At 38.1% G+C, this 26,212-nt stretch overlaps 1 protein-coding gene across 3 annotated transcripts in view; it reads left to right on the forward strand.

Annotated features, from left to right (window-relative positions):
- Positions 1 to 23,079, forward strand: part of PTPRB (protein tyrosine phosphatase receptor type B) — a 76,973-nt gene extending 53,894 nt beyond the window's left edge. For all 3 annotated transcript variants that reach the window (XM_087723440.1, XM_087723441.1, XM_087723442.1), the window contains 17 exons: positions 542 to 823; positions 1,800 to 2,078; positions 2,886 to 3,035; positions 3,239 to 3,482; positions 5,787 to 5,893; positions 10,341 to 10,440; positions 10,795 to 10,875; positions 10,975 to 10,992; positions 11,092 to 11,173; positions 11,597 to 11,687; positions 12,070 to 12,146; positions 14,057 to 14,191; positions 17,582 to 17,704; positions 18,361 to 18,524; positions 18,764 to 18,899; positions 21,298 to 21,418; positions 22,763 to 23,079. In XM_087723440.1, coding sequence (XP_087579566.1) covers positions 542 to 823; positions 1,800 to 2,078; positions 2,886 to 3,035; positions 3,239 to 3,482; positions 5,787 to 5,893; positions 10,341 to 10,440; positions 10,795 to 10,875; positions 10,975 to 10,992; positions 11,092 to 11,173; positions 11,597 to 11,687; positions 12,070 to 12,146; positions 14,057 to 14,191; positions 17,582 to 17,704; positions 18,361 to 18,524; positions 18,764 to 18,899; positions 21,298 to 21,418; positions 22,763 to 22,785 — 2,213 coding nt within the window. In that variant the 3' untranslated portion in view covers positions 22,786 to 23,079. The remainder of the gene's footprint in view (positions 1 to 541; positions 824 to 1,799; positions 2,079 to 2,885; positions 3,036 to 3,238; positions 3,483 to 5,786; positions 5,894 to 10,340; positions 10,441 to 10,794; positions 10,876 to 10,974; positions 10,993 to 11,091; positions 11,174 to 11,596; positions 11,688 to 12,069; positions 12,147 to 14,056; positions 14,192 to 17,581; positions 17,705 to 18,360; positions 18,525 to 18,763; positions 18,900 to 21,297; positions 21,419 to 22,762) is intronic.
- Positions 23,080 to 26,212: the final 3,133 nt, after the last annotated feature.

The raw sequence follows: 26,212 nt of genomic DNA on the forward strand, positions 1-26,212 counted from the left end.
AGGTGACTCCCTGATAACAACTCTAAAGAATCATGTCAAATTTGGTGTGGCAGGAAGAAAAGAAAGACCATGTTAAACATGGTCTGAATTTGGTTAGAGGCTGCAGATAGAAAAAAAGTCCAGACAAAATTGGACAACTTTGCATGTTGGTGGCTGTTCCATTCTCATTGCCTCCTCCATTTCCAGTTACATAATTTACAACATTATTAAGGAACTAAAAAGAATTGAGAAATGGATTTGCTGCTTGTTTTCTCTGATTCATTTTAATTAAAACTTTGTGATTTGTTATTTCCTAAATAGAATTCTATAAATGGGTTTCTTTCATTCAAATTTCTAGAACAGGGGTTTCTAAACTTGGTTACTTTAAGATTTGAGGACTTCAATTCCCAGAATTCCTAAGCATGAGAAGACTTCTGGGAGTTGAAGTCCACAAGTCTTAAAGTAGCCAAGTTTGGAGACCCCTATTCGAGAATTATGGTCTTTAAGTGTACTACCTACTCAAGTGAAATATGATTGTGTTTTTCTGTTTTTCTATCTTAAGTGCCAATCCCTCCCAGTACTATGTCATTTGCTGATGTGACCAACACCTCTTTATCCATTGCATGGCTGGGCCCTCCTGATTGGACAGACTATGATGATTTTGAGTTGCAGTGGACCCCAAAAGATGCCCTCACAGTCTTCAATCCTTACATTAGCAGCAAATCAAAAGACCGCATCTTGAATGGCCTCCACCCAGGGAGGCTCTATCACTTCAGTATCAAGACAGTTAGTGGTCCAGTTCGGAAGACTTATAGTAAACCCCTCCTTGGAACTGTGAGGACAAGTAAGAACTAGCAAGATCTTTTTTAATTGAATCAGGACACTGATAAGAAAGCTTGATAGATTCAATGATTATATCAAAAATCAGCATAAACCATTGTTGCAGATTCAAAACCTTTTGGTAATGCCATCACCATGTTGCTGATTTCTTGGATTTTAACTTTTCTTCTTGCATCATTACCCTCAGCTAGAAGAACTAATGAATAAATTACCTGTGATACCAGTTCACTTGCCATCTTTCCCAAGACCTTGTCCTTTCTTGTGAATCTTTCATTTCTCTTCTGGCTAGTCCCATTTCCTCATATCCTTTGCAGCAATTTTGTAATGCTCGGTAGGTGTACCCTCCCCCTTCCCCCTGCCTCAATTTTCCAGTGATCATTTTTCCAGCTGGCCAAAGGAAGATAGCATCCAGCTCCTGTTCTTGTTCTCCCCTTGCTGTATTTGTTTTTAGTGGCAAAGAGGGAAGCGTCTGAAAAATACAATCCTGGGAACTGGGCAAGGTGGGAGTTCCCACCAGTGGGAAACTTCCCCTTCTCTTAGTAGCAGTAACTCATCAGAACTCAGGTTCCCAACTCCCACAGAAGGCATCCATCAATGTGTTAAATCACCAAGACTCTTTGGAGTGAAGTTTTAAAATAAACCAATATGGCATATGAGGGTATTGTAAATCTCAACTCAGCGCAAACTAAGTCTTAGGATGTTTATTGTACATTTCCTGTAAACCTCTAACATTTAAGGTTATCATAAATAATTTACTGCAATTTAAACAAATTATTTAAATTATGATTAAGTTGGAAACTTAGCAATAATGAATTAATAATCTAGAATTTGCTATTCCTCCAATGTTAAAATTGTGGCAACATCATTTTCTTTGATAGTGTGATACACTAAATCAATAAATCTCTTTGATAAAACCAGTACATGATGTAAGTACAAATATAAATGCATAATCTTGATTTTGTGTCTTCTTCTTTTCAAAGGGCCGGAGAAAATACAAAATTTACATTGTCGGCCACAGAACTCGACTGCCATTGCATGCTCCTGGATCCCTCCTGACTCTGACTTTGATGGATATAGCATTGAGTGCAAGAAAATGGACACAGAGGAGATAGAATTCTCTAGGATCATAGAGAAAGAAAGATCTGTATACAACATCATGTCCCTTGTTCCCCACACAAAATACTCAGTGTCTATCAAAGTGCAATCAGCTGACATGACCAGTGAGATGGTAACAGGCAATAGCATCACTATGATAGATCGTAAGTCACTTCTGAATGCACACACAAAGCTTAATGAAGGAGAAAGTATAGCAGGGGTGTGGCAGGAAGGCCTTCAATATGTGATAAATGACTTAAAATGAATGTCAAAATCTATTGCTTTGCTGTCCTAGATGCATTTTTGCGGTGGTTTTTTCTAATTTTTAAAGTAAATGGATGTATTTCTTATTGTTACTTTTTAAAACAACTGATCTGAGATGCTTTTGGAATTAACAGAGCAAATATCATAGCGGCCAAGTAAATGACATTATATTTGTTGTGGGGGGGGAACTTGAGGGATGGAAGATACTGTCACAGATAACTGACTCTCTGTATGTAAAATCTGTATTTGAGCTGAAATATTAAATATTTCATTTGGTTCTTATTTTAAAGTGTGCTGGTTCTACACCCCTTCAGCTAATATGCAAACTGGATTGCAATTATTCTAGCTATACTTCCTCCAATTTGCAATGAAGTTCTCAGCTTGAAATATGTGTCAAAGTATATTTTGCTAAATAAATTTCATTATAACGAAAAGCATTTCTAAACATAAATGTTTCATAGATACTTCTCTTTAGGATAAAATGTATTTAGCAATAGTTATTTTGTATGAAAAATGACATTCAAGACATACATATATACAGTATATAGATGCAAATTCGTGTGGCTTAATGTAAAAACAAATGAATGAGGCTAAACATATTTGTTTATAAAATGGAAACTTACAATATTCTTTTGGTTAATTTCCATTTGTAATTTTGGCACAAGACAATGGATGGCATTTGTAACAGCATTCTCACTCCCATTTAGGCCCTCCTCAACCAGCTGCATATATTCAAGTGAATAAAAAGGATGCAATTATTACCAAATCCACTATCCACTTCACCTTCAATTGCAGCTGGTTCAGTGATACCAATGGAGCTGTGAAGTACTTTACAGTGGTTGTGAGAGAGACTGATGGTATGTTTTCATAGAAAATAGCCTGCATTAATATGTGGACTTCTACCATTGATTGGTAAAATATTATTATGACTTCATGAGTGACTACAATCTAAGCTACTATTTAAATTCCAAACCAAATCTCAGAATTATTATTTAGAAGTCATATTACATAATATTTAGCCTTTTTCTTTCTGTCTCTCCCAACCACCATCCTCTTCTAGGCAATGAAAGAACGAAGCCAGAAGGGCTTCACCCTTTACCCTCTTACTTGGAATATAAACTCAACAATTCCATCCAGATCTATCAAACAGATTACTTTGCAAGTAAATGTTCAGAAAGCCCAGAGAGCATTTCAAGGAGTTTTGATATTAAGCTTGGAGCAGAAATGGAAAATCTGGGAGGAAAATGTGATGCAAATCAGCAGAAATATTGTGATGGACCATTAAAGCCCAGGACTGCCTATAGGTGAGAATCACAAAATACAGTGTTGTTTTATTTGCATTATGCTTTCTAGACATATTTTCATCCCTGTAAATAAACAGAATCTCTTGCACCACATGATATTATTTTTCTAATAGCTTTTTTTGGTGTGTCACATGGATAATGCTAAATCAATGTTATATCACGTTTGAGAATTTTGCAGTTTTTAAACAAAGAAATAGTGTGAACTAAGAAGGTAACTAAACACCATCAACAGTGTTCAGAATAACTAAATGTCATGTTAATTCATCAGTAATTCCCCATATGTTCAGTGAAGTTAAGGAAACCTTTTAGGAATTGAGAATAGATTTATGTATAAAAGGTCTTCAGGAGTTCAGACTTAGTTCTGCACAGGAGCAGTGTACTTTTTAAAAAAATGAGTGCTTAATTAAATGTGTATATGCAAGCCTTCTGTGATAATATTTTGCACTTGGCCTTAGAGATAATCAATCTTGATCAATATGAAGCCACTCTTAGAATTCTAGTTATATAATTTATAACTAGAAAATAGAAATGGTTAGTGTTTTTATCAGACTAAACTCCTTTTCTGTAGGGGTTTTTTTCTCTCTTAAATACTCAGGCAAGTATATCAGTTGCATAAAGGCATTGTGTATTAAGTAGTGTTGGTCATGATTAGTGAGATGTAGGCATGTGTTATTAAAAAACACAATGATGTTTTATGTCCTAACTCCTGACTGAGTATGGGTATCAAATAAAAGGCTATTAACTAGGGTCTACTTAAAGGGTCTACTTAAGGGTGGCTGTGGCTAAGACACTGAGCTTGTAGATCAGAAAGGTCAGCAGTTTGGCAGTTCAAATCCCTAGTGCCATGTAAGGGAGTGAGTTCCCGTTACTTGTCCCAGCTTCTGCCAACCTAGCAGTTCGAAAGTATGTAAAAATGCCAGTAGAAAAATAGGAACCACCTTTGGTGGGAAGGTAACAGCATTCCGTGTGCCTTCAGTGTTTAGTCATGCCAGCCACATGACAACAAAGACGTCTTCGGACAGCGTGGGTCTTCAGCTTTGAAACAAAGATGAGCACCATCCCCTAGAGTCGGGAATGACTAGCACATATGTGCGAGGGGAACCTTTATCTTTACTTAACATTATGATGCTTTGCAAAATCTGATATACTCTTGCTGTGCCAACAAACAAGAAATTGGGACAGGTGTGCCAGTTCCTTTGCCAATATAATATTAATCCATATTAAGTGTTTTAGAAACAGAAGGCAGAAAGAATTGTTCTCTCATCCCCCCCTCTCTCTGTGCACATGTGTGTATGTATGTATGTGCATATATGTATGCATGTGTGTGTATGTGTTGTAGAGCCAGCTACAAGTATTAGTGAAAATAATGATACAAAATAAGAAAACTGCTGAATAAAATATTTAATTGGATGCTATTTTGTTATATGTTACTTACTCTCATAATTGTAAATTGATGAATATATTTCTATTCTACAGACCTTTATATAACAGAATAGATGTTTCGGTTATATAAAGACATTCAAAAGGTTTTTTGACCTTCCATGTCTGTTTATCCTGCAAAATAAACAGGGAATATTCTTGAAACTGTACAAAGAAACAGCAGAAAATTCTAATTATGAATCTTTTAAAAAAAAAGTGTACTAACTAAAATTCAAAACAACCCATAGTCTGCTTTATAAATGCACAAATGCCTATTTTGGACACTACAATAAGCAAACCACTTGATACAAAACTTGAAGCAAAGACAGAAAGACAGATGGGTTGAGTTCCGTATCCATATCCATTTCCATAAAAGTTAGGTATGAAAATGAGTTAGGGATAGATAGATGATAGATAGATGATAGATGATAGATAGATAGATAGATAGATAGATAGATAGATAGATAGATAGATAGATAGATGGATGGATGGATGGATGGATGGATGGATGGATGGATGGGTGGGTGGGTGGGTGGGTGGGTGGGTGGGTGGGTGGGTGGGTGGGCGGGCGGGCGGGCGAGCGGGCGGGCGGGCGGGCGGGTGGGTGGATGGATGGATGGACAGGCAGACTCTTAAACTCCTGTGATTTTCAGTACAGTGCTAGGGTAGGAAAACTGTGGGCTTCCAAATGTTGTTTAACTACAACTTCTAGTAATTGGTATGCTAAACAGGAGCTGTGGCCCAACACCAACAACTTTCCTTCTTCTATTCTAATACAGCCATAGTTTCTATAATGACATCTGTATCTCTGTCAATTTGTGCTGTGATTGTAAAGAATAACTACTTGGGAGTTTCAATTCTAAAACTTTTTGTTTTTCCTTCCAGAATCAGCATCCGGGCTTTTACCCAACTTTTTAGAGAAGATCTTAAGGAAGTCCAGAAACCCTTGTTCACAGATACATATTTTTCTTTGCCAATTGTGACTGAGTCAGGTTGGTTTCCTTACTATCTTTCAATTTCTGGCTATAAATGAAAATGATATAATTAATTTAGTATTCTTATTACTATAATATATACTTATTATTGTCTAGAGGAGGTAGTGGTTAGACCCTCTTTAAGGGCCACTTTTGATTCCTTGAAGGATGATTTGCCTTCGCTCGGTGAACACTCTGATGGAGCGCAGGAGTTCATGGCTTCCATGACAGCCATGGGCTTGACCCAAGTAATTCGGGGCCCGACTCACTCGGCGGGTCACATGCTCGACCTCGTATTCCTCTCGGAGCAGTGGAGTTGTGATCTTGGTTTGAGGGGTAGTGAGACCTTACCCCTGTCATGGTCAGACCACTACCTACTGAGGCTTGACTTTCGGAGACCAAACCCCCACTGTAGGGAGGAGGAACCGATTAGGTGGTTCCACCCCAGGCGACTTATGGACCCTTCGGGCTTTCAGACGGAACTTGGGGTTGTTCCTGATACCCTCGCCCGCAGTCCGGCGGAGACTCTGGTTGCTGCTTGGAATTCAGCAGCGGCAGGGGCTCTTAACCGGATTGCGCCTTTACGGCTGATCCGAGGCAGTGAATCCAGGAGGGCCCCTTGGTTTACTGAGGAACTCCGGGAGATGAAGCGCCGAAAGAGATGCCTAGAGCAACGATGGAGATCCAGTAAGTCCGAGTCAGACCGAGCGCTTTTAACATCCAGCATCAGAGCCTATCTTCAGGCAATTAGGACGACTAAAAGAAGACACATTGCCTCTCTGATTGCTTCTGCTGAGTCGCGCCCAGCCGCCCTGTTCAGGATAACCCGTTCCCTCCTAAACAGGAGGGATACAAGCGATCCTTTGCAGGGCAGAGCTGAGGATTACGTCCAATTTCTCGCGGATAAAGTTGCTCGGCTTTGGATGGACCTGGACTCCAATTGCGCAGAACCAGCCGAGGCACCAGGGGAGAATCTGGAAGGACATCACTGGATTGATTTCCAAGCTGTTACCCCTGAGGACGTGGACAAGGCCATGGGAGCTGTAAGTGCCTCCACATGTGTACTGGACCCGTGCTCCTCCTGGCTGGTTGCAAACAGCAGGGAGGTGACACAGGGCTGGATTCAGGCAGTTGTTACCGCCTCCCTTCGGGAGGGGTTCTTCCCCCCCGCTTTAAAGGCGGCGGTGGTGAGACCCCTTCTGAAGAAGCCATCTTTGGATCCAGCCGTCTTAAACAACTATCGTCCAGTCTCCAACCTCCCCTTTGTGGGGAAGGTTGTTGAGAAAGTGGTAGCCTTTCAACTCTGGCAGTCCTTGGAGGAAACCGATTATCTAGATCCCTTCCAGTCGGGATTTAGGCCTGGCTACAGCACGGAAACTGCTTTGGTCGCATTGATCGATGATCTCTGGAGAGCCAGGGACGGAGGTCATGCCTCCGTCCTAGTGCTCCTTGACCTCTCAGCGGCCTTCGATACCATCGACCATGGTATCCTTCTGCGACGACTGCGGGAGGTGGGGGTGGGAGGCACTGTCCTACGGTGGTTCTCCTCTTACCTCTTGGACAGGTCGCAGTCAGTGTTAGTCGGAGGGCAGAGATCGACCCCTAGGCCCCTGAATTATGGGTGCCGCAGGGTTCGGTCCTGTCCCCCCTCCTGTTTAAAATCTACATGAAGCCGCTGGGTGAGATCATTCGACGGCACGGGATAAAATACCATCAGTATGCGGACGATACGCAGCTGTATCTGTCCGCCCCGTGCCAACTCAATGAAGCGGTTGACGTGATGTGCCAGTGCCTTGAGGCTGTTAGGGACTGGATGGGGCTTAACAAGCTTGTACTCAATCCAGATAAGACCGAGTGGCTGCTGTGCTTCCCTCCTACTAATTGGCCAAGTGTTCCATCTCTCAGGCTGGGGGGTCAAACAGTACGCCCCTCAGACAGGGTTCGCAATTTGGGAGTCCTCCTGGACTCACAGCTGACTCTTGAACACCACTTGTCGGCTGTGACCAGGGGGGCATTTGCCCAGGTTCGCCTGGTGCACCAGTTGCGTCCCTACCTGAACCGGGAGGCCCTCACAACAGTCACTCATGCCCTTGTGACCTCTAGACTGGACTACTGCAACGTGCTCTACATGGGGCAGCCCTTGAAGAGTATTCGGAGACTTCAGCTTGTCCAGAATGCAGCCGCGCGAGCGATCGTGGGTGTACCTCGGTTCACCCACGTAACACCTATCCTCCGCGAGCTGCACTGGCTGCCAATTGGTCTCCGGATACGCTTCAAGGCGCTAGTCGTTACTTATAAAGCCCTTCATGGTATTGGACCTGGGTACTTGAGAGACTGCCTGCTGCCAATTACCTCCACTAGACCGATTAGATCCCACAGATTAGGCCTCCTCCGAATTCCATCCGCCGGCCAGTGTCGACTGGTGACTACTCGGAGGAGAGCCTTCTCTGTGGCTGCTCCGACCCTCTGGAACGAACTCCCCATGGAGATTCGAACCCTCACCACCCTCCAGGCCTTCCGCAAAGCCCTCAAAACCTGGTTGTTCCGACAGGCCTGGGGCTAAAGAGCTGTTGCCCCCGTCTCGAATGGTATGACTGTTGTGAGTTTTTAAATTATATATTGTTATGTTGTTGTTTTTAAATCTTTTGTCTGTATTCCCCTCCCCGGTTCGAGTTGTGAGCCGCCCTGAGTCCCCTTCGGGGGGAAAGGGCGGCATACAAATTTAATAAATTGAATTGAATTGAATTGAATTGATTATAGGCCAATTCCTAGCTTCATTTGGTTGAGAAAAATGAGACCAAAGAAGATGGATTTTGAGATGAGATTAGCTATTTCAAAGCATTAGTAGTTTGATATTGACTTTCCTCAATCATTTTTAGCATTCCATAAAGTCACTTTGTGACCATTAGAGATATTCTGTTTGCCAGAAGAAGCAATTGAACTTGTGTCAATGGTTTACAAACATTGTAAGATGTGGAGTTGATAGTTTGGATAGTTTTAATATATACAGCCTTTACAGAATAGAATATATTTGAGATTCAATTCTGCTCCCAACTGAGATGCATTTGTCATTTAGAGTAAATCTCAATAATTTAATCTATATTCAGTCCATAAATTCAAATTTTCCTTTTTATTGTCATTAGAGGAAAAAGAGAGATAGTTTGGTGTGTGTCCAGCTCCAAATCCCTAGGTAATTTTTCTAAAATTTGCATATAGATTACTGAAATTATATGAGTGATTAGGTAGAGCTTTTAAAGACCTGAAAGGCCAACTAAGTCACTGTAATATCAACATAACTAACACATGAAGTAATGCTGAAGGAAAATGCCTCTGAATGTGCCTTACCAATTAAGAATTGTAATTTTTAGTCTAAAAGATAGAAAAAATACTGTTGCCTACTCATTATATAACATGGTGAATGCAAGCCTATTTGGAATAATGAGAATATGATAATTTTGTATATTTAATTGAACATTTGAGAACAAAAGAATACAATAAAATATTGCTTTGTTAATTGTTCTCCTTGTAAATAATACTTATGTACGGGTATAATGGGAAACTGCTAAAATAGTTGTTTTGTTATTTATATATAGGTATGTGAATTATTATAGCTTAGAAAAATGGTAAACAAAACCTCTTTAGTTTGTTCAACAAATAATAGCAATACTACTTAGACTTACAGGTATATACTGCTTCATGGTGCTTTTACAGCCCTCTCTAAGTGATTTACACAGTTAGCATAATCCCCCCCAACAATCTGGATCCTCATTTTACCCACCTCGGAAGGATGGAAGGCTGTGTCAACCTTGAGCTTTGTGAGATTCGATCTGCCAAATTGCAGCCAGCAGACGTATCCTGCAGTACTACATTCTAACCACTGCAGCTCTTTTAATGTTCTTTAAAAACTTGTATTTAATAGATTATATGAATTAAGTGAAATGAAGTTACCCTTACAGGTAGTCTTGCTTCACAACCATTCAATGTTACAACAGATTTCAAAAAATCATTTATAACCCATCCTCAAAATTACAAGAGCTGCATCCGCATACTTCCATGGTCACATGAGTGCATTTTAGCCACTTAGCAACCAGTTTGCATTTACAACTGATTGTAACCCCCCTTGTTCATATGGCCACAATTTGTAATTTTGTTTTGCCATTTTTTGGGGGGAAAACCCAACTCTGCCCATTGGATATGCTTGATTTGGTTAATCACTATATGACTCACGTAACAACCATAGGATTTGCTTTAACTGAACCATTCACTTAATGGCCATCATAAGAATATTTGAAAAATTGAGTAATGACCCATTTAACAATGGTAACAACTTATGACCCAAATTCCATGCTCGCAAGTTGAATGTAAATACATGTAGACTGATTGTTGTTCATTACATCATAAGACAAAGGATTATGAATAGACTCTATACATTATTTCTCTTTTTTATCTCATATAATTATTTCAGAATCTTCATTTGGAGTTGTAGAAGGCATGAGCACTGGTTTATTCTTAATAATTATGGTTATGGCTATCACTGGATTGCTTGTTTGCAGACGAAAAATAAAGTGAGTTGAAATTTATTTTATATTACATTCTTCCCTGTGTCAAAGGGAGTTTTACTTTCCCAATGATTGTGCAATAATTCCCAAATGCTACATGTATTTAAATCAAGATATATGGATAGATATTCACTTAATGATTTGGTGGTATAAGTCAGAGCCAACTTCCATGGTGTGAAGATGAGATGAATCATGTACAAGGCTACAATGAAACAGAAGGTTGTAATGTTAGAAAGTTCCATTTGTTTTCATTGTTCTTGCAACAGATATTATGAAAGAAAGTCCATTTCCTGGTCAAACAAAATAATATTGTTTCTTCTAAGCATTACATATAATCCTGATCAAATTCTTGTTTTGCAGAACTGGCCATGAAAGAGCAACAGCAAAACTAAGCATTCGTAAGGATAGGCCATCAGTTCATTTGAATTTGGGACAAAAAGGGTAATGTTGATTACTTTGCATTTTGCCTACCATATGGATGGTATCTTTACTAAATCACCAGCTGACCTGTAATTTTTTTCTTCCCCAAACATCTTAAAGGAACCGGAAAACATCCAGGTAAGAGCCAATACTAAGTCACTTAAGATAAGAATTTTTTTCATTGATTGTTTATTTCTTCCCTTGCTAACATATTTTTCTTCTTTTTGAATGTTTTAGCCTAATAAAAGTAAATCAATTTGAAATGCACTTTACCAAACTTCAGGCAGATTCAAACTACCTCCTATCTAAAGAATATGAGGTAAGGACCATGGAGAATGAAAAAATATTCACAAGGATGTTTATTTCCATTTAGCATTGGTAGTAAATGTTGTATTATAAAATGGGAATAGCAATAGCAATAGCAATAGCAGTTAGACTTATATATCGCTTCATAGGGCTTTCAGCCCTCTCTAAGCGGTTTACAGAGTCAGCATATTGCCCCCAACAACAATCCGGGTCCTCATTTTACCCAGCTCAGAAGGATGGAAGGCTGAGTCAACCCTGAGCCAGTGAGATTTGAACAGCCGAACTGCAGAACTGCAGTCAGCTGAAGTAGCCTGCAGCGCTGCATTTAACCACTGCGCAACCTTGGCTCTTTAATATTAATATTAATGCATATCACTTATTTATTTAATTTATATATATAATCTATTTTCATCTCCTTTATTTTGGTTTTCTATAGGATCTAAAGGATGTGGGTCGAAACCAATCATGTGACATAGCACTTTTGCCAGAGAACCGAGGGAAAAACCGATATAATAATATATTACCCTGTAAGTTATAAGGTTGAATGTGAGTCATGTATTTTTTTCTATTTATGTATTTTTTTCAGCAAGAACAAGAGACATCTTAGCACTACAATTCAGTTATAATTGAAAATAATATTTTCCTTTTTATATTTTAAAAAATTATGTACATCATTTAATATCACCGGTGGAAGGTATAATTTCACTTCTAGTTAATATAATCTAGACCTCATTTTTAATGTATCTAGATGAAGAGCAAATAGTATAGTAAATAGTAAGTATGAATAGTATGAAGCGGTGAATAGTAAATAGTAAATATTTATTTCTATTTCTGTGGCTTATGTAATTAAAGGAAATTAATAACTGTATATAATGGTTCATGTTTTATTATAATAAATCCTTCTTATAGATGACACAACAAGAGTGAAACTTTCAAATGTAGATGATGACCCATGTTCTGATTATATCAATGCAAGCTACATCCCAGTAAGTGATCCATATTTCCTTTATATGAACTCTTTAAAAAAAGATACTTCCTGCCCATGTCTTCTAATCAGTCAAATTCTTAATACTGTGCCAAACTAGTTTCCATAAAACTGAAATTCCTTTAGCACTAAAAGCCACATACTAACATTTATTTATTTATTTATTTATTTATTATCAAAATATATATGCCGCCCAATCCCGAAGGACTCCGGGCGGCTTACAAAAAAAGAAGAAAAAAAAGAGGAAAAAAAAAGACAGTTTAAAAACCACAAAACCACATGCATTCATTCTAATCGGGGCTGGACCTCAACAATGAGGTCAACAGCCCTAGGCCTGCTGGAACAGCCAGGTTTTTACAGCTTTCCTGAAGGCCATAAGAGTGGGTATGGTCCGGATCTCTGGGGGTAGTTGATTCCAAAGAGTCGGAGCAGCCACAGAGAAGGCTCTCCTCCGGGGGCCCGCCAGCCGACACTGTCTGGCTGATGGCATCTGAAGGAGGCCCAATCTGTGGGATCTTACTGGCCGCTGGGAGGTATGTGGCAGTAGGCGGTCTCGAAGGTACTCTGGCCCTAAGCCATGTAGGGCTTTAAAGGTAATAACCAACACCTTGAATTGTGTCCGGAGACCAATTGGTAGCCAGTGCAGCTCACGGAGGACAGGTGTAATGTGGGTGTACCTCGGTGCACCCAATATCACTCGCGCGGCCACATTCTGGACTAGCTGAATGGTGGTCTCCGAACACTTTTCAAGGGTAGCCCCATGTAGAGCGCATTGCAATAATCCAGCCTTGAGGTGACAAGGGCGTGAGTAACCGTTTGAAGTGCCTCCCAATCCAAATAGGGCCGCAATTGGTGCACCAGACGAACCTGGGCAAAGGCCCCCCTGGTCACAGCCGATAGATGATGTTCCAGTTTCAGCTGCGAATCCAGGAGGACCCCCAAATTGCAGGCCCTCTCTGAGGGGTGTAAATTTTCACACACACCCCCAGGGTTAAGGATGGACTGTCTTAAGCTGTCCTTCGGGGGCAGCATCCAAAGCCACTCAGTCTTATCGGGATTGAGTACAAGTTTGTTCACCCCCATCCAGATCCTAACAGCCTCCAGGCATCGGCACATCACGTCCACCCCTAAACTGAGCTGGCACGAGGCAGAAAGATACAGTTGAGTATCATCTGCGTATTGGTGGTATTTTATCCCGTGCTGTCACATGATCTCACCCAGTGGCTTCATGTTTTAAAGAAGCATTAGAACCTACAAATGATATTTTTTCACATGTAGCTACTTTTAATCTTTAGAAGTAGATACAGCAGATTATTACAGATAGCACCACTGTTTGAAGATATATTTCATTCAGGAAACACATAGATGCTCTGAAGTAAACAAAAATTGTAAAAATGCCATGATGTTATTTGCAATAAAGGACAACAAATAATCATATGAGTATTCTTATATAGCTTTTATAATCTATAATTAGCTGAGTGTTGGATAAGTGTTGGAAGTGATAGTAGGAATTAGAGTCCAAATGTATCAGAAGTACCACCTTTAAAATTATCCATACAGAATAGAAGCATTTTATGAATCCATGAAATTGGAAGAAGAGAAATTTAATCTAGCTGAAACATTTTCCTCTTGGAAATAGAATTGTCTTTGTTCATAATTTTGGCCAAGCTTTGACATTATTGTGATTTTGGTTTTTGTGTGTTATTGTATGATTGATCCTGACTAGTAAAAAAATGAAGTTGTTTCTTTGAGACAAAGTAATCTTGATAGTTCTTTTCATCCTGATGACTGCTTGGATATTCCCTCTTCTTATGTGAAGTATGAATACTGTGCTTTAAAACCAAGAATAGGGAAAGTTATCTCTGGTTACTATGGCACTATCTGAACTAATCATAGCCTTTGAATCAACAGGGCAATAATTTCCGTAGGGAATACATTGCAACTCAAGGACCTTTGCCTGGCACAAAGGATGATTTCTGGAAAATGGCATGGGAACAGAATGTTCATAATGTTGTCATGGTAACCCAGTGTGTTGAGAAGGGCCGGGTGAGTGGTTTTCTTACTTGTTAATTACTTCACAAAAAGATTATATCATCTAGCACTGATAAAATGCCAATGATAGCATCCACGACAGAACTTGTTGCATATCACAGTGTAGTAGAAGCTTTACAATTTATGTAAGAAAGACACACATAAGAAATCCAGTTAGCTGTTTGGTTTTGGATCATTATTTATAGCCTTTTCACAAGCTTTTAGACCATCATACAAAACTGATGAAGCCATGCTCCATGAGAAAAGAAGGGAAATAGGGCTCCTAGTATTTAGTGCACAGAATGCACAGAATCCTTGTATCCATAAAGTTCTACATATACATGATGGATTACATATATTGCATGAGTGAATTTTCTCACAGAAACATCCACCTATGGAATGGGACAAAGAAATGGTTTGCATTTTGACTCCCCCCCCCCCGTTGTATTGGTGTTGGAGTGTTGGAAACTACAATAAAAACCAGGCAGCTGTGGACAGTTAATTGTGCTCACTTCTAGCCTTTACAAATAGAAGTGCCAAATCTGAATCTAAGCTATAATTGTGTAGAGTTATTACCTGCTCACAAAAATATTGACAACAAATGAAGCTTCATGAAGATTTTTTCATTTATTTACTTCAGTTTTTAAATGGCTTTTCCTTCATATGGATATTAGATGGTATATCCATATATTAGGTGGTATATCAGGCAAATTCCATGTTGGCATAAAGAGTTAATTCAATTAAAATGTGCAGTTTTATCTTTATGAGAAGATGTAAAACAGACTAATGCTAAATCATAAATAAGCAAAGGAGGTCTTTTAAATTTCAGTTATTTAAAATGATAAAGATAAGCACTAGTACCTCCTATTGGTTTTAGAAAAGACCAGTGCAGAATGAAACTTCTCGCTGTATCAGTTTTACTTATGGCTAACATATTTTATCCTAGCTGAAGTTTCTTGGTAATTGTCAAAGCCATTCTACATGAATCATATATGGCAGTAATAAAAAAATTAATGAACATGAACTATATTAGGTAAACATCATACCGAAGTTATTACAAGAACAGAATGATCCAGAAGCTTCCAAACATTAAAAGACAAGACCTGATTAAAAGACTTCCAGGCTAGACATTCACCCTTTCATTTAGAACAAGCTGTACAGATACAGAACCCAGCTATCATAAGATCTCCATCTGACGAGGATCAAGGCATGATTTCTTGGCCGAGTTCAACATCGGCACCACTTCATCTGACCCAAATAAGGACAAATAGAGCTGAGTGTTACTAATATATTAATGATCTTGGTTTATCACATTACCTCTTATAAATCCTTAAAAACAAAAAGTAAAAGAGTTCATTTAGTGACTGTTTGAAGTTACAATGGCACTGAAAAAAGAGACTTATGACTGTTTCTCACACTTACAATTATTACAGCATCCTCATGGTCATGTGATTAAATTTCAGATGCTTGCCAACTGACTCATATTTATGATGATTGCAGTGTCCTGTGGTCATGTGGGGATTCTTCAGCCATCCAGGTCATGGTTGTCCCAAAGGAGCTTTTCTCAAGAGGCAACTGAACTTTCTTGGTTTCTAGAAAGTCCAGTTGCCTTTTGAAAAAGCACCTTTGGGACAGGAATCTCTTGCATTGTTTTGGAGTGGGAAAGGCACATGATTGCTCACTGATAATAAGTGGATCCTCCTTCCAATTTGTTTTAGTTTTCTCTCATGTTAATATGACATAGTAACATGGCACCAATTGTAGAAAGTTAGCACCCACCCCTCTCCTAGAAGAATGAAATTTTGAAAAATATTAAAAAGGAAGAATATATTTCCCTGAATGAGAAATGGAGAAACATGTTTTCTTAGAGGCAGAAAGCAGCCCCCACCTTCCTTAATAGCCCACAGAAGATGTCAGCACTTAAGAGAGAAAGAGACGGATAGCTATACTCAAAGGCAAAAATTCTGTGCAGCAAGGTCTGAACAAAGGCAGAATGGGATTAGCCCTCACTCAAGGTGTTAATTTGTTAATTTGTCTCTTTAGCTCCGCATTTTGTAGTCCAAATATGCCCACCCACTTTCTAGAGAGCTTAAATGACCTCTCTACAAAAAGGGTTTCATTTTATGAGCAAGAGTAACTTGGCTGCTGATAGTTATCCTTGTATTTTAACTATTTTAATTCTCAATGTGCTTTGCCTGATTTGTAACTCTGGGTTGCAGATATTGCTGAGGAAAAATAAGGTATTCAGACAGAATGGTTTAGTTTTCCATGATGGCTGTGATTCATTGATCTTCAGTGTGTATTCCCCCATTTCTAATCTAATGACTGGTACTTAGGGCAGCTTTTTGCAAGCAAAGAAGTTTTTTGCATTTTTGTACAGGTAATGCTTTATTTACAACACATATAGTGACCATTCAAAGTTCAAGGACACTGAAAAAAGTGACATGATTGTTTTTCATACTTATGACTGTTGCAGCATCCTCATAATCACAAGAGAGCAGATGAGGTGAAGCGCCCCTCAACGTAAGTGACATCGAGTTGGCCATGCCCATACAGCCAGCCATTAGGGCAGATAACCAGTTGTTAAACGTTTTGTAGCCCACCACTGGCTGAGAGAGGAGGACTGATGCAAAGTCACCCAGCAAAATCACTCACAGTCTCCTGGTGCTTGTACATTCTTCTCTAGATTAGGAAAATGAGACTATAAACATCTGTATCTGGAACTCTGCATAATTTGCTATAAAATTCAAGTATATATTCATTGATCTCTGCAAAGCAACTTGTTTTGTTTCAACTAAGAGATTTGACCAAGGAGATGGTGTGATTCTCTTCATAGAAGTGAAGCGGTGCCAAAATTCACTTTAGCAAAACCATTTTCATTGCCTCAAACTTCTTCAGTTCAGTCCTATGTGTGAAGGGTTCTTCCCCATTTCTGCAATCAAGCTCTGAACTTTCTCACTTAGCACTGCTCAAATACCCCCATGATGGCCTGAAGCATGCACCGAAACAATCCAGCCTGAAATATCACAACATACATGATGTGATCACTCCAAATGGAGTGATTTTAACATGAGGTATGGCACAGTTACACAGTATTTGATTAAGATTGCCAAAAAACTTGACAGGTTTCGGGAAGCTCAGAGTAAATAGCAGTTGGCAAACCTACCACATCTACTGAAGCCACTCAACCTAGAAGTACCATAGCCGTCTCTGAAGCACAATAATGCAAAGTAACATGGTTGCATTGATTAAAAATGAGAAGTATATACAATTGCTTTGAGAGGATGTTTCGCTCTAACCTCCCACAAAGTGGAGCATTCATTTGAAGGATGGCACAGCTATTCAACTGTATAGTGATAAATACAGCTTTGTAATTTTAAAGGCAAACTTTTTTCAAATTTCTAGGTAAAATGTGATCATTATTGGCCCTTTGACCAGGATTCTTTATATTATGGTGATTTAATAGTCCAGATGCTATCTGAATCAGTTCTCCCAGAATGGACAATAAGAGAGTTTAAGATTTCCAGTGTAAGTATTTCCAACTATTTAATCAAATGTTTCAAAGAAGATACATTATTTCATTTTATTGTTAAATGTGAAAGAGGTGCAGCTCCATGCCTATTTAAGGTAACACTTTCAACTCCCAATATGTAGTCCATATAGATTTATGACAGCAATATGGTACGAAGTGGTCCATTTTTCCACATTTTTTTCTTCCCACTCTGACTAATATCCCTAATGTTTCCTAAAGGTGTCCACTCAACCAAATAATCTGGTCTAAACCTGCTTAACCAGCCAGACAGCTATATCCATTAATCTAAGAATGGATCTTCAGTAAATCCATTTGGGTTTCCTTCTAAGGAGACTTACTGAATATTGTTCTTCTTAATCTATTTCTTATATACAATTCAGTGATGTGAATTGATGTTTGTGAATTGTAAAAATATTACAATATCTTATACCATAGTGATAACATAGATATTTCAAGAAATCAACCTGTCACTTAATTCTCAACATGTCAACTTTATTATGCCATATAAATAATTGAACATTTTCATTTTATACCAGTAAAGCACCCATTATGTACTTATACTTTATGAAAAACTTTTCTCCAAAACTATTCATATCTTCTGTAGTGTCTCTTTCCCAGGCTAATTATTATATTTATTTCATTGACTTAATAGGAAGAGCAGCTCGATTCTTCTAGAGTTATTCGTCAATTTCACTACACTGTATGGCCAGACCATGGTGTACCAGAAACCACCCAGTCGCTCATTCAGTTTGTGAGGACTGTAAGAGATTATATCAATCGGACCCCTCAGGCTGGGCCAACTGTAGTTCATTGCAGGTATGAGCTGCACAACAGTATTTTCAAAAATACACAGATACCTTCATTTTAAAAAGTGTTTTTGCTTCTTTGCAAAGGGCGACAGCAAACCGTAAATCATTAAATTTCATTCCTGAAATTGAAAAAATAAAAAGGAATATCAATCCCAGTTTAACTTGAACTGATTATCCATACGACTTTGGCAAAAAAAGGCATGGAGACATAATCTGGAGTGGCATTGTTCTTGTTTTCTCTTTCAGTGCCGGTGTTGGTCGAACAGGGACATTCATTGCACTTGATCGACTTCTTCAACAGTTGGACTCAAAGGATTCTGTGGATATTTATGGGGCAGTGTATGATCTTAGGCTTCACAGGGTTCACATGGTTCAAACAGAGGTAAGCTTTAAATATAGAATGGTAATATAGTATTATCAAAATGGCTAAAGACCTCCATGAAAATCTATAGAAGAAAACCAATGTCTCCTTTCCTCCTTGGTCCCTAAGTCTCCACATCTTTCCTACCATCATCTCACTATCTTGTCCTAAATTTTATGACCTGTTCTCTCCATTCTTTTATTTCATGACTCCTCTTCTTCTGTTATCTTAGGCTTCTGACTTCTGTCATGCTTTCTTTACCCTTCCTCCATCAACTCTGCTCCCAGGCTTTTGTCCACTCAGCCTCTTCACAGCTAATCATAATGCTTCCCAATTCCCCATCAATAGCATACTTTTATTAATGCATATATTTATCGCATTTAAATCCTATCCATCTGGACTAGCACCTATCAAGAACAGCTTACAATATAATATGCACAATTCTAGATACTCTAATATGGGACTTTCCAACCTTCACCTTTTCCATTCTCCCTCAAATCTACATCGCTTCTACCCTCATTTTTTACTTGTGCTTCCTTCACCTGTTAGCCTTACAAATTTCTTGTTTTTTCCTCTGACAGATGCAATGCATATTGCCTTGTCAAATATCTTTCCCCATTCCCTCTGATTCTGGGATCCTGCCCCTCTACCAGTTTTTATGCATCAACAAATGCCAATAAAGAAAAGGGCAAGCAGCATGTGAAACCCAACTCCTTTTTACAATTTTGTGCTGATAACTTTGAAGTTGTAATTGCCAAAAAATGGCCATACAGTTTCCTACAATTCTGAGGTTTAACATATGGCGTTACAAAAAACCGGCAGTGATATGGGGTCAACACAGTTGAGGAGTAGAAGAAAGAAATCTGATCCTGGCTCTAATGGAAAATTCTGCCATTTATTTCACCATGAGCTTAGAAAAGATTATTGTGAGTGCCTGGATTTCAAACCTACAAAACCTGGGACTTTATAATCAGCCATGATACCGATCAGATGAGAGTTTATATAACGATGGCAATAATCTTCATGTTCTCCATCTTCTATGCCACCAGCCTCACTTAGACCTATGATTTACAATTGCCTATATCTTCATTTTTACAGATATGAATGCTTAATTATTTATGGTAACTTTTCAACTCTGAGAAGAAACTAATTCCCTAATTAATTATTAAGGAGCATGGCACCAATCTCATGCAAAATGAAGTTCTTTATAATGGGTAGAAAGATGCTAAAACCATTTTCACCAATTCTGGCATAAAGCCAAATTCACTATCCATTTATATGATAATAATTTATAAACCCTCTAGAAATCCTTCAGATAAATAGGCTGGATTCTTTTTCCACTGGGTGAAATAGGGTTACTGTTTCGAGGTGTTGGTCTTAGAAAAAAAGAGGTAATATTTTCAAAGATGACATTCACAATGCTTTGAAAACGTGTCTTCAAAAAAATCATCAGATAAACAGGTGTCCAAGTAGAATATCAAATAGGTGAGAAGCGCATAGGTATGAGCTTATTTCTTTGAAGCTGGGAGATCATAATTCCACTTTAATGGGCTTATTTACTTATGAAATCTTGTCATAACTCATTTTTACATTTAAAAGATGAGATCAGTATACTTAGCAAGTTATGCATGATTGGAAAATAAATGAGAAGGGCAGATTGTTGTTTTTATGTGAACAAAGTGCAGAAAACCTATTCATATGATGGTATATTATTAGTTGGATTCTAAAAGAAACTATTCTGTTTTGTCACCCTAGAATAGAATCTTCTATTAATGTAACGTATTATTAATTAATATATTAATGGAGAGGGAATAGTAATAACTTAGGTTTTGATTAATTGATTAAATTACATTGAGAATTAAGCATTAAATGTGTTGGAACTAGAAAAATAATGTATTATTATCAAAGTGGAATAAGAAAACACTAGGGTCTTCTACATTTCTGAAGCAAGCAGCAAGATTGTATTTTCTCCAATTTACTATGTTCTAAGGGGGGGCGCAATGGCTCAGCAGTTAAACATGCTGAACTTGTCAGCTAGATAGCTAACAGCCCGGTTTCAAGACTCAAGCGCCCATGTGATAGGATGAGCTCCCATTACTTGGCGCAGCTCCTGCAGTTCAAAAACATGCAAATGCAAGTAGAACAATAGGTAGCACTTCGGTGGGAAGGTAACAGTGTTCCGTGTGCCTTTAGCATGTAGCCCTGCTGACCACATGACCACGGAAATTGTATTCAGACAATGCTAGCTCCCTCAACCAAGAAATGGAGATGAGCACCGTGCCCTAGGCTCAGACATTGCTGACAGGGAAACCTTTATCTTTTACTATGTTTTATATATGTTGGAGATGAACCTGCTAATAGTTAAAAGCTTTATAGAGGAAAAGGTCTGTTTTTAATACGTATTTCATCTTCATTGTAGTGCCAATATGTATATTTACATCAATGTGTGAGAGATGTCTTAAGAGCAAGAAAGCTACGAAGTGAGCAAGAAAATCCCTTGTTCCCAATATATGAAAATGTGAATCCAGAGTATCCCAGAGGTAAGAATGAATTTAATGAACATTACAAATAGCCACAGTATTATGTGTAATAAATCATTTCCATCAATATTTTATTTTAGTTATTTTGTTCCTTTGTCTCTTTTCTTCCTGGTAACACCACATTTATGTTTGTATAAAAGTTTAACAACAATCAACAATACAACAGTAAAATCAGTTAAAACCAGTAACAGTGAAAAGGTTGGTTAAAGATATGCATTGATACTTTTTTTCTTAAATACTGGTTGAATGGGAGCTTGATCGATAAGCCTGGATAGAGCTGAGAGTTTATTCAATGTAAATTACTGGCATGTTCATTTGTTATGGACATGTTCAATTGCCATAGACTGAGGAGGAAAGCAGGACCATCATGTGCATTGGTTTCTCACTGTGTCACCTCTTCCTTCATTTGGTTCTTTGGATCTTCTGCTTTAACACAACATTTGCTCTGCTCACATTATCCATCAATATAGTGTCATTGAAACAGGTGTGTATTTATGATCCATTTTTTAATGCAGTGATATTCCACATTTTTGTATCTTACAAGTACTCCTTTTCTGGAATTTATGTTGTATATTTATGTTTATGTTATGTTACTTACACATTTACTTATACAAACAAATCCTCTAACAGAAAACACTGATTTGCTTTTCTCTCTTTCCACGCGTAAAATTTTGCTCCTGTGGGAAGGCATACACAAAAGAATTAAAATTCTTTCATTTTACACATTGCAGGGAAGATCTAGATCTTCATAATCAGTCCTGTTGTGTATTCACAATCTGTTTGATTAATAACCTGTACATCATCCAGGAACTTCTATTATTTTGGCCTTGTTGAATTACACTGAGTTGGTATAATTGGTGTAACTGAAGAGATTAATGAACTTTACAGAGAAAGAAACTGCTGTAAATTTTGTAATACTTTATACGTAGTTACGGTAATACGTAATAATCTTACAATGTACATTATACAAAAATACACAGAGATGTTTAACTTTGATGATTTTTCATTCTTTTTGTGATTTAATTTAAAGTTTTTGAAAATTTTCTGTTACAATTGCAATGCTCTGTATTGTAATACAATTCCTTGGAAATCTATAAAAGAATCCCTTTTGCTGAATCCCTGCTTTTCTTATAGTGGTTTTTTTTTTTTTTTGAATATTTTGGCTTTTATTCTAAGATAGAGTTGCATTTTACATGCACATACAGTTCTATATTATTTATGGTGTCATATTATTTATAGTTTACAACATACAATCAGTACTGTACTTTCATAAGAATGTATTCAATCGATTTAATTGAAATTCATTCTCTGTATTTTCTAATTACAGTTTTCTTTTGGTTTCAGATGCTGTTTATTCAAGGCACTAAAGCTCAAACAGATTCCTGCTTTTTTGCAGTTCTGTTAGGTTTTTTTAAATTAAGTTTTAAAAATATTTTATGCACTATAAGTGCCAGACCTGTTTGAAGCTGTGTATAATTTATTAGTCTGGTGATATTTTAAAATACATAATTTAAATATAATAGATATTGTTGTAGATAAATATTTTTGATATGTAAATATGTTTTATCTATATTGTTTATATTATTCTTCAGATAATACTATTTTTCTATGTTAAAATTATTTTAATGAAATATTCCTTATAAACTATCTTATGTGGAAAATGTATCAAGAGATGTGATTCCCCCCCCCCCCAAATCATCCTTTAAACCTAACATACTGCATGGTTCGTATCTTATTCTAGCCATCTTTCTATACATGTGAAATACAGTCTGTACATCCCAAGCTCTCCAGCAAAGTCAGGTTTCCTAGACTTTTGAAAATAACAGGTTTTGCTTTAATAATCTTATTGAGAGCCCACAGAGTTACAGAAATATGTATATTGTTTTCTTCGTGGCCCAGTGTGAGTAGCTATCTCAAACCACAGAAGTCAATGTAGCTGCATCTGCAATGCAATTTTCCCTCTATTTTCAAAATTGTTGTGGATCTCCCAGAATTGACTTTGAAGAGTTTGGCAGAGAAAGAAGGAAGGAAGGAAGGAAGGAAGGCAGGAAGGAAGGAAGGAAGGAAGGAAGGAAGGAAGGAAGGAAGGAAGGAAGGAAGGAAGGAAGGAAGGAAGGAAGGCAGGCCTAATTTCAGATTGACAAGTGAATGTTCCTTCATTGCCCCCGATGCAACCAGAGTCATTGCCCATATAGTTGAATTTTGAAAATGGAGAAGAGTGAAATCAGTCATATGTCTTGGGCCCCTGCAAATGTCTGAGTAAAACATGGCCAAAAGCTTTCAGTTAAGTTTCCCTTTTTGTTAGCATTTAAGTACCAGAACAAACTTTTTCTCAAGCATAAAGTGTAAAATTTCACAGATTAAAAAGAAAGAAAGACACTGCTGACATTTATTTATTTATTTATTATTAAAATTTATATGCCACCCAATCCCGAAGGACTCCGGGCAGCTTACAAAAAATAAGAAGAGGAAGAAAAAAAATAAGAAAAGAACAGATTTAAAATCACAACACATGCATTTGTTCTAATCGGGGCTGGACCTCAATAATGAGATCAACAGCCCCAAGCCTGCCGGAATTGCCAGGTTTTAACAGCTTTCCTGAAGGCCATGAGAGTGGTAAGGTCCGGATCTCTGGGTGTAGCTCATTCCAAAGGGTCGGAGCAGCCACAGAGAAGGCTCTCCTCCGGGGGCCCACCAGCCGACATTGTCTGGCTGAAGGCCTCCAAAGGAGGCCCTATCTGTGGGATCTTACCGGCCGCTGGGAGGTATGTGGCAGTAGGCGGTCTCGCAGGTACGCTGGCCCTAAGCCATGTAGGGCTTTAAAGTAATAACCAACACCTTGAATTGCGTCCGGAGACCAATTGGTAGCCAGTGCAGCTCGCGGAGGACAGGTGTAACATGGGTGTACCTCGGTACACCCAATATTGCTCGCTCGGCCGCATTCTGGACTAGCTGCAGTCTCTGAACGCTTTTCAAGGGTAGCCCCATGTAGAGCGCATTGCAATAATCCAGCCTTGAGGTGACAAGGGAATGAGTGACCGTTTGAAGTGCCTTCCGATCCAAATAGGGCCGCAATTGGTGCACCAGGTGAACCTTGGCAAAGGCCCCGCTGGTCACAGCCGACAGATGGTATTCCAGTGTCAGCTGCGAATCCAGGAGGACCCCCAAATTGCAGGCCCTCTCCGAGGGGTATAAATTTTCACCCCCCAGGATTAAGGATGGACTGTCTTAAGCTGTCCTTCGGGGGCAGCATCCAAAGCCACTCAGTCTTATCGGGATTGAGCACAAGTTTGTTCACCCCCATCCAGATCCTGACAGCTTCCAGGCATCGGCACATCACGTCTGCCGCTACACTGACAGCTTAAAAGTCATTTTGTATAAAATCTTACAAGCTCTCTGTGATAATTTTTTCAGACAGGTTGGTCTTTATACAAAATCAAATCCTAATCTGATGAAATTCAATTCAATTCAATTTATTTCATTTATATGAAAGACCCTCTAATATTGAAAGAGAGGGCTTCCTAAGGAAAATTTAAAATGTATTGTTCATAGTATTCTGACAGCACTTTTGTAAGTAGCAAAAAATTAACAATAGCCGTTTTAGGATTTTAAAACATTCATTGCAAATTGGGTGAAAAAGATTTGTTGGATTTACTTGCATACAAATGAATGATTTATTCACATTTTCCTCCTATAATGTGATCTTTCTGAACAATATTCAAAATTTCTGATAAATTTTATTTTTTACTTGCTTCTTTTGTATACCATCTTTCCAGCAAGATGTCTGAGCTTCACATTTATAGTAAAAAAAAATACAAGAGAAAAATCAGTTTTAAAAAAGAACAGAATAGCAATAGAAAAAGTATATAAATAAATATAGCTAAGCCTAGCAGGAAATAAAAGGTGACACCACTGTAAAAGCATTCTAGCCTAAATCTTTATGTATTTATTCAGAAATTAATCTCACCAAGTTACTTTCTCCTAGGTAAATAAATAAATGACTGAATGAACAAAACCTTCAGATCAAATAATAGAAGGAAAGTTGCAAAGTTACCTTAAGGATATTTTATAACAAATTAGATAAAACAATTAAAGATGCTGAGTTAGACAGTGCAGGTTTGTGACCTGAGTGCCATGGGACAGGGTGAGCTACTTGCCCTAACTCCTGCCATCTAGCAGTCCGAAAGCCAGCAAGTGGGAAGTTAACAGCATTCTATATGCCTCAGCCTATAGTCATGTTGGATACATGTCCACAGAAGTGTCTTCAGACAACCCTGGATCCCTAGGCTAAGAAATGGAGATGAAAATTGCCTCATAGAGCCAGACACAACTGAAGAGGGGAAATCTTTACCTTTATTACAACAAATAATATATATTTCCTTCTTATCTGACTATCTTACAATCCAGGTAATTTAAGGGCGATGAGAATATTATGTATCAACACCACAAAATGAAATTTAATTATTTTCATGCAATTCCAAATACGTTGAGTTGATTGCTGAAGTGTTCATCTGATGCTATCATAATAAGTTCTGTTTTTAAGAGGAAAACATTTTCCCTAATAATATATACTGTATGAAAAAATTGATTAGGTGGAAGATTATGATCATCAACCTGAAGTAGTTATTACACTTCACAGGTTTTCAAACAATTTTTCTAGTGTTCTACTTAGTATCCCAAAGAATAGTAAAATTGCTGTCCTCAAATTATTTGTCTGGACTGTGGAACAGTTGAATGGAAGAACTGAATGGTTCTTTGAATGGAAATGTAGAAACAGAATAGGTTTCTGTTATG

The sequence above is a fragment of the Thamnophis sirtalis genome, unplaced genomic scaffold (assembly GCF_051295495.1).
Source record: "Thamnophis sirtalis isolate CommonGarterSnake01/CBP01778 unplaced genomic scaffold, rThaSir2_p1.2 scaffold_9, whole genome shotgun sequence".
NCBI classification, from domain to species: domain Eukaryota; kingdom Metazoa; phylum Chordata; class Lepidosauria; order Squamata; family Natricidae; genus Thamnophis; species Thamnophis sirtalis.